Here is an 8030-nt window from a genome sequence, read left to right as displayed (position 1 = left end):
CGCGCCTGCTCCAAATTGTCGCTTCACGTCACTGCCCTCGCTCTAGACCAAAGCTCCCAGTCGTCTTCCGCCACCCACCTCCCAAAGGTCCTCCAGTTGGTCTTCTTCCCCAAGGTTGTGTGCCCTCATAAGTTGTGGCCTTTTGATCCACAGGAGAACCCTGGTACGCTGATTCGTTTGTATGCATTTAGAAAAGAGTTACAATGTCTTTGTCGTCGGGGTATGTTTCCATTCCTAAATACCCAGTGATATTTGAAGCTGTTAATGACACCGACTTCATCGCCTACATGTGCATTCACATTTGACGTCGTGTATGGTGCGTTCTGTCCGGGGAGGTCTTTTGTCCCCCGTGTCTGGTTACCCCGGTTGATCCTACTCCACCAGCACAACCGGCACTTGCCGCCAGTGTTTCCCAGACTTAAAAGGATGCGGAAAAAGTTTACTGATGGTGGTGTTGTTGCCGTCTATAACGTTTCTGATTACCAGATGGCTCTCGACACTTCATCATGAGCTGGCTATCTATGCACGGTGGTTTGGTGAAGAAGCTCATTCTGCGGCTTTGTCATTGTCTTACCTTATTTTTCCTCGTAGTTTGTGGGATTATCTACAGCCTTCGGGATGTGAACTCACCTTTGCTACCACTATCTAATAAGAAACCTTATTAGAAACACAACCATGGTTTTGATTGGTTACGTCCACATTCCAATATACATTCCATTTCAATGTGATTTAGAGAAACATCTCTGCACTACATGTAAGAGTAAGACTTAAAATTATGCCTTGTACAACATCTACAGATTCTTTGATTTTACGTATGGCTTAGTAAGAACACATAACTCAAAGAGAAACTGCTATCGAGCAGTTGCTATAGATAGCGTAACACCATTGATACTGCACGATTGTGTAGCAGAAGTATCCTCTTCATTGCCTACCCTTAGATTGAAATACGGTGGGTGCTTAGGCTCACGTAGGATCATTGTCTTGCTGCTTAGCATTGTGGTAACATCCAACATGTTTGGTCGATCTACTGCATTCTCTTGTACACATAGTAGTGCAATGTTAATGCACCTCATAATTTCTGTTGGGTGAGTCTTTGGAAGAAATGAATTAAGTGATGCATCGACAATATCAATCCATCTTCTGTCTTCCCATAACTGCCAAGCCTATTTGCAATTTCATGATATACTTAAGTATGATTAACAAAGCAATTGTTTTCATGTTATATGGACATGTATGAACTCACATATCCGAGGAGATTGATGAAATCACCACATTGATGGCTACCGGAATTCCTTTTCCCGCTAAGGATCTCGAGAACTAAAACACCAAAGCTGAATACATCGGATTTGATAGAGAATAGGCCTTCAGAAGCATACTCGGGAGCCATGTAACCACTGAAATGATGTAATAACACAGGTCCAGTTAGTATATATGGTTAACTTGTAGTATATGAATATTCATAAGTGGTGTAACTATTTGAAACTTACTATGTACCAACTACTCTTCTCGTACTGTTTTCCTCGTTGTTATTTGGGCTGAATATTTTTGCTAGTCCAAAATCCGAAATTTTAGGATTCATTTCATTGTCCAAGAGAATGTTGCTTGGCTTAAGATCTCGATGTATAACACGCAGACGAGAGTGCTTATGTAGATAAAGAAGGCCTTCTGCTATTCCTTCAATTATTGATAGACGTCTGTTCCAATCCATTAAAACTTTTCTGCGTTCATCTTCGTGAACTAAATATTAGTATAGCAGAGAAAGGACATCTAAACAATAAAAGTTGGATACCTCAATTGTCAAGAGAGTGCTATTAGGCATATAGGATTTCTAAGAACATTACAGTAGGATATTTTAAGTCATATTTATGGTATCAATATACTAAACGATATCTATGAATCTAAAAATGCAAATGTGTACCAAATATGAAGAAGTCCAAGCTTTTGTTCGGCATGTATTCATAGACCAGTATCTTTTCCTCTCCTTGAGAGCAACATCCCAGCAGTCTCACCAAATTCCTATGTTGAAGCTTGGCTATGAGCTGAACTTCATTTTTGAACTCCACCAAACCTTGTCCTGAATGTGAAGCAAGCCTCTTAACTGCTATCTCCATTCCCTGAACAAAATGTCCCTAGAGAAAAAGAGAGGACAACTACCAAGTAATTAATAAGATGGAACTTAACTCCACTTTGTATCGATGTTCTTCGGAGTAAATTATGTATAACGAGGCTATATGTGGAATACTGATTATTATTATTATTATTATTTAAGAGTTATGAATTTTCAGGGACATATAAAATATTTCTCTATTTAATATAATTAATAAAGTGGCCGTATGCATCGCCCAGATGCAGAGGCCGGGGGTCATCCTCCTTTTCTAAAAAAAAAAATATAATATTTCTCTATTTAATATAAAAGGAGGATTTAGAAGAGTATGGTATATGTACCTTGTATACAGGGCCAAATCCGCCTTCTCCAAGTTTATTTTCTTCAGAAAAGTTACCCGTGGCCTCCTGTATCTGATCAAACTCAAAAAACGAAAACCCTGATAACATTCCTGTTTCCATATCCCATACTAGTTCATGATCCCCTCCGTGCAACTTATTAGTGCGCCTTTCTCGCAATCTCACTGAACCTGAAAAATTGAACATTGGTGCAACGGGTCGATCTCTCTAATTACTGCTCTGTATATTTAGTGGAGTACAAAGTAGCATGTCAGAAACTCATTTACCCACGTTTTCTGATCCTTCCTCTGAGGCAACGACAATAAACCATGAAGCAGAAAGCAGCTAGTGCCACAGCAGAAGACACACATATTGCAATTATCCAACGTTTGATTCCTGTATTTTAAAATTAAACATCCTTGGACGAATTATCAAGAGCATGATCAACAGTAATTTTTGAACTGTCTGGGCACGTACGAAACAAAATTAAATAAAATGAACAGTTCGTGTACATAATCTTGCCTGTTGGAGGAGCCTGAGTGATGGAGGATGGATTGATCCGCCGCATAGGTTGGTCGAAGAACATAAACGTCTCGAACCTGATGTTGCAGCGCAGGACGAAGATCCGTCCTCCCTGGCGCACGGACGTGGTGGCGTTGACCATGCCGATGAGCCGCTGGAGGCACACCAGGCAGTCACCGGCGGACAGGTCCGGCGTGCACTGTGCGAGGGAGTAGAGCGTTGGCACGGCATCCATGACCGCTGTGGAGTACCGCCTCGCCGTGTCGGCGGCCGAGTCCTGAGCTGTCACAGTAAGAAGCTTGTGGACGTCTGCGGCGGTGATGGTGGCGTCCGCGGAGATGTTCCCCGGATTCCATGCCTCGAAGAGCGTGCCGTTCTCAGTGAGACCGGCCGCTGGGCTGAGGAAATCGCTGTCGCCAGAGAAGCCGAGGACGCAGCCTGGCCTCTGATTGTTTACGTCGTCGTAGTCGTAGTAGACGGTGGCGGCCTCATCGTTGGGGCACGTCTGCTGTGCGCCTTGGAATGAGGCGGCAACACAGTCCGCACATGCCGTGTCGTTGGCGAAGTCGCCGCGGCAGAGCGCGAGCGCGTGCACCGCATCAGGTGCTTGGCCAACGGTGGCGGCGGCAAATTGCTGAAGGGAAGAGGAGGCATTAGTGGGGAGGGTGGCGGCAAGGACGGCGAGGTTCGACTGGTAGGTGCTGTTGGTGGTGTAGTTGCTGCCGCAGAGCTCTGCTGTTCCCGTTGCCGACAACGGCATCAGAAAAAGGAGCAGGACGCCGAGCATCAGCATGTTAGCTAGCTAACCGTGGCACGGCCGGCCACGCTCTCTTTCTGTTTGTCCTAATTTTACCTTGCTTGCTTCCTCAGTTGTGATCATTGCGTGGCTTTCAGCAATCAGCTCAGCAGTCAATAATTCTCTGGCAAAAAAAAGACAGTCAACAAAATTGAAACCGTCAATCACGGTGTCGATGAAACAATTATTCACGGCAGCTACCAACCGGCAGGATCAAATAGAGCAATTAGTTAATCCAGAAGTCAATCAAGGCATCACAGGTTTATATAATGAAATAACTACTCGCCTGAATGAAATTTCCAACACACGATCTATCAATTGGACAACATCTTTTAAAGAAAAAGAGTTATGACTTCGTGGCTATTATATTGCAAAAAAATTACAACACCATACTTTTGTGTCAAATCATCACATCAGTGGTAACTTTTTCGGCAGCAGTGGGCTCTGTTGGGAAAGGCGAAGGGTGAGACAACGGGGACGCGGTGATCCAGCGGCTTGGTCATACCGATGCAATGGCGAGGACGGCTGCAATGTCGGCAGCCACGTAGTCTACCAAAATGTTTTCGAATCTGCACTCATATTCAACTTAGAGCTCTGTATCTGAACATCATTTACGTTTGTTGTCTGTAGTTGGTGGTTGTATGAACCTCTTATTACTCTATCTGGCTGGGCTTTAATAATTTAAAGTCGGGCGCATCTTGCACCTTTGTTCTTAAAAATAATTGTCATGTACATCCCCACGAATTAAATCATCATGTGTCTAAAACTCGAGTCAGCTTATGATAAACAAAACCGCTTAGGGCACACCATCAACAATTCTTATTATATTTTATTTCAAAACAATGTGATGTGTGTTCCAATTTAATATTTAGATAGAAAATGTAACAAAAATTCTATAGATAAACCAATAAACCTCATTAAAAAATGCAAAATAAATAAAATTAGGGTCAACTGAAGTCAAGGTAGCAACAACATAGTCTGTGAAAACTAGAATGGACCACTTAAACTTATACTTCGACACAATGGTTACGATATCATCAATACACTTTGGGACATCACAAACATAGTAAACAAGGAGAGAAAAACTATCTAGGAATTGCGACAGATATGGTCATGTCGTTAATACTACATGACTCTGTAGCAGAAGACTCCTCTTCATTTCCGACCCTTATGTTGAAATATGCCGGCTGCTTAGGCTCGTCGATGTTCATATCGTCGGTGCATAGCATTGCTATAACATCTGCCATGGTTGGTCGATCAGCTGCATTCTCTTGTACACATAATAATGCTATATTAATGTATCTCATAATCTTCGGCGATTGACCTTTGGGAACCAATGATGTATCAAGAAGATCAATTCCCCTTCCCTCTTCCCATAATTGCCATGCCTGTTTGCAGTTTTAAGGTTATGTTATAGGTCATACAGAAAATATAGAAAAAAATTACTTGCTTAAGTTTATGTGTATAATCTTACATATCCAAGAAGATTGATGAAATCACCATATTGCTGGCTACCAGAATTCCGCTTTCCGCTAAGTATCTCAAAAATAATAACACCAAAACTGAAGACGTCCGATTTAATAGAGAAGACACCCTCCGAAGCATACTCAGGGGACATGTAGCCACTGAAATGGTATATGATACATGTCAAAATTATTGCATATGATTGAGGTGTAATATAAGTACTCAAGAGTGGATTGTGTTTCTGAAACTTACTATGTACCAACCACTCTTCTAGTAGTGTTTCCTTCAGTGCTATCTGAGCTGAAAATTTTTGCTAGACCAAAATCTGAAATCTTTGGATTCATTTCGCTATCCAAGAGAATGTTACTTGGTTTAAGATCTCGATGTATGATACGTAACCGGGAGTGCTTATGTAGGTAAAGAAGTCCATGTGCTATGCCTTCAACTATTGCTACAAGTTTGGACCAATCAAGTAAAGCTCTTCTTTTTTCATCTACACATCAGACAAACATTGGTATAACATGAGAAATACGCCAGGTTAACTGATCAAAATTTGTGCTACTTGGTTACCTATGTAATGAAATTAGACTCAGTGGGTTAACAGAAAAATAAAATGTGGAGTCAATTTTAGTTACTCTGATGCATTGATAAATATTGTGTAAACTCAAATAAGAAATGCATAGACATACCAAAGATAAAGAAATCCAAGCTTTTGTTGGGCAAGTATTCATACACTAATATTTTCTCCTCTTCTAGGGAGCAACATCCAAAGAGCCTAACCAAATTACTGTGTTGTAGTTTGGCTATGAGCTGGACTTCATTTTTAAACTCTATGAACCCTTGTCCTGAATGTGAAGAAAGTCTTTTAACTGCTATCTCCAATCCAGCAGCAAGCTTGCCCTGGTAAATATATATATTCTAAAGTTAGGCACTTCCACTTTGCACTATAAACCTCCTAACCATTGTTATAAATGTGGGCTCCTTTGTTAGCTATCATGTTAGGAAGCTAAAGAAGTTCGAAATAAACATATAAAAAAACACACGCATAGTAATTTACCTTGTATACAGCACCAAAGCCACCCTGTCCAAGTTTGTTTTCTTCCGAAAAATTATTTGTGGCCTGTAGTAGCTGTTGGAAGTCAAACACCATGAACTCTGAATTTTTGCCTTGCCAAACTAGTTGTTCCTCTCCTTCCAAATCCCGAGAACGTCTTGATCCTTGTAACCTCATCACTTCACCTACATGATTGAGAATCGGCACAATCCCTCTTTATTGATATATGTTTAATAGTGTCTTATTAAGACTGCTATTAAAGTGTAACTAATTCAAACAATAGAATGGCCCATTCAGAAACTAACTAATTATTAGTGGCATACCTTTTCTTTGTTTTGTGATCCGACGATAGTACAAGATGAAGAAGAGAAATGTTGCTGCAGCTAGAGGTATTAAAACTATGGGAATTATCCACAGCTTGTTCTTCCGCCCTGATATGAACGTATACGATAACAACCAATCAGGTGTGTATATAATAGAGAATTTTACCCCCATGTCACAAAATTACATATAGGAACCCTGGGGCTGGACTTACTCTTGTGTTGGGTCGGAGTTGGAGCTAGCGGCCCCAGACTTATCAATGGTTGGCCTTGATAGAACTGAGACGCATCATACCTGAAATAACACCGTATGACACCCATCTGCCCTCCCATGCGGAGGGACATGGTGGAGTTGATCATGCCAAGGAGATGTTGCAAGCACTCTAGACAGTCCCCGGAAGACAGGTCCGGCGTGCACTGCGCCAACGAGTACACCTTCGGGAAGTTTGTGCCGCTGTCCACGACACCCGTGGCGAACCGCCTTGGCGACGCGCTGGCTGCCTTCTCCACGGTCTGCACCAGCAGCTTGTGGATGAGACCGGTGATGAGCGGCACGTCGCCGGTGACATTTCTGACATTCCACCTCTCAAAAGGAGGGTCGCCACCATTTTCTCCTTCTGTGCTATTGGTGAATGACGGGGCGAGGATGTCTTTGGAGTTGTAGATGAGGATACAATCAGCAAAGTAGGAGGCGGCCCTGAAGCACTCTACCTCTGGCGGCGTAGCGTTCTGCACTTTGCCGAATACGTTGGTGATGCACTCGGCACATGTTGTGTCATGGAGGACATCACCACGGCAGAGCGCAAGCGCATACACGATGTCGGGGGCTTGGCCAACGGTGGCAGTGGCAAAGTGTACTGGGGAAGAGGAGGTTTTGTTGGGGAGGGTGGCAGCAAGGACCTTAACGTTGTCGCAGAATACATCGGCTGCCGCCAGGAACGGTGTGAGGCTGCTGAGTAGGAGCAGCAGGATTGTCGCCATGCCTTGCTCGAACTGCATGTTGTTCCTCTTCTCTCAATCCAGATGATGAACTCAGTCCGTGCACTTATTTAACAGCAAGTCGCAATCGCTCGCCTGGAAAAAAGAATACTAGAGCATTTTTTTTAGTTGATTTCTGCATCTTGTTGGTCAGTTGCTTTCCGTTCGGGAGTAGTAACTAATCAATACATTACTTGGAACTAATCAAGGCAACAATAACGCTTGGTTTCTGGAATCATTGAGTTGGTCTTCAGAGGTATGGTCATGCCAGGCTGCTGGGAAAAATAGAAGACAAATAAAATGCACTTTTATTACGGACGTCAATGTTGTACTTAGTTAAAGTTTTAAGTTGATCTTGCTGCTACCTAGTTATACATAAATTTGTCTCCTTATTCCGTATAGAGACAAGTATTTCCACATAGTGTCTTGACTCGGGCACTTCACTATCCACCAA

The 8030-nt window shown here is 42.6% G+C and overlaps 2 protein-coding genes across 3 annotated transcripts; both read right to left on the bottom strand.

Moving 5' to 3' along the window:
- Positions 1-851: 851 nt before the first annotated feature.
- Positions 852-3773, bottom strand: LOC109770247 (cysteine-rich receptor-like protein kinase 10). Of its 2 annotated transcripts, none has more exons than XM_040394947.2 (7): positions 2962-3773; positions 2730-2847; positions 2446-2623; positions 1919-2129; positions 1488-1728; positions 1244-1394; positions 852-1163 (listed from the first exon to the last, which is right to left on the bottom strand). In XM_040394947.2, the coding sequence occupies exons 1-7, from the start codon at positions 3755-3757 to the stop codon at positions 852-854; spliced, it is 2007 nt and encodes a 668-aa protein (XP_040250881.1). In that variant the 5' UTR covers positions 3758-3773. The 2 variants fall into 2 exon arrangements, with proteins under 2 accessions (XP_040250881.1, XP_073361034.1); XM_073504933.1 differs by having other exon boundaries at positions 2446-2633; positions 2734-2840; positions 2940-3760.
- A 981-nt stretch (positions 3774-4754) lies between these two features.
- On the bottom strand, positions 4755-7619 carry LOC109770248 (cysteine-rich receptor-like protein kinase 10). Its single transcript, XM_073504934.1, has 7 exons — positions 6814-7619; positions 6602-6709; positions 6282-6463; positions 5914-6124; positions 5477-5717; positions 5235-5385; positions 4755-5148 (listed from the first exon to the last, which is right to left on the bottom strand). The coding sequence occupies exons 1-7, from the start codon at positions 7595-7597 to the stop codon at positions 4846-4848; spliced, it is 1980 nt and encodes a 659-aa protein (XP_073361035.1). The 5' UTR covers positions 7598-7619; the 3' UTR covers positions 4755-4845.
- Positions 7620-8030: the final 411 nt, after the last annotated feature.

Source organism: Aegilops tauschii, chromosome 7, assembly GCF_002575655.3.
Source record: "Aegilops tauschii subsp. strangulata cultivar AL8/78 chromosome 7, Aet v6.0, whole genome shotgun sequence".
In the NCBI taxonomy this organism is placed as follows: domain Eukaryota; kingdom Viridiplantae; phylum Streptophyta; class Magnoliopsida; order Poales; family Poaceae; genus Aegilops; species Aegilops tauschii.
This window is presented reverse-complemented; position numbering and strand designations above follow the sequence as displayed.

What these genes read in the sequence shown, in the direction of transcription:
- LOC109770247 (XM_073504933.1), bottom strand. Translation starts at nt 3,757, where the DNA reads ATGCTGATGCTCGGCGTCCTGCTCCTTTTTCTGATGCCGTTGTCGGCA. An exon ending in ATTATGTACACGAACTGTTC is followed by an intron (nt 2,841 to 2,939) that starts ATTTTATTTAAT and finishes ATTTTAAAATAC; the next exon opens with AGGAATCAAACGTTGGATAA. An exon ending in AGAAGAGTAGTTGGTACATA is followed by an intron (nt 1,395 to 1,487) that starts GTAAGTTTCAAA and finishes ACATCATTTCAG; the next exon opens with TGGTTACATGGCTCCCGAGT.
- LOC109770248 (XM_073504934.1), bottom strand. Translation starts at nt 7,597, where the DNA reads ATGCAGTTCGAGCAAGGCATGGCGACAATCCTGCTGCTCCTACTCAGC. An exon ending in GATCACAAAACAAAGAAAAG is followed by an intron (nt 6,464 to 6,601) that starts GTATGCCACTAA and finishes TCAATCATGTAG; the next exon opens with GTGAAGTGATGAGGTTACAA. An exon ending in TCATCAATCTTCTTGGATAT is followed by an intron (nt 5,149 to 5,234) that starts GTAAGATTATAC and finishes AACTGCAAACAG; the next exon opens with GCATGGCAATTATGGGAAGA.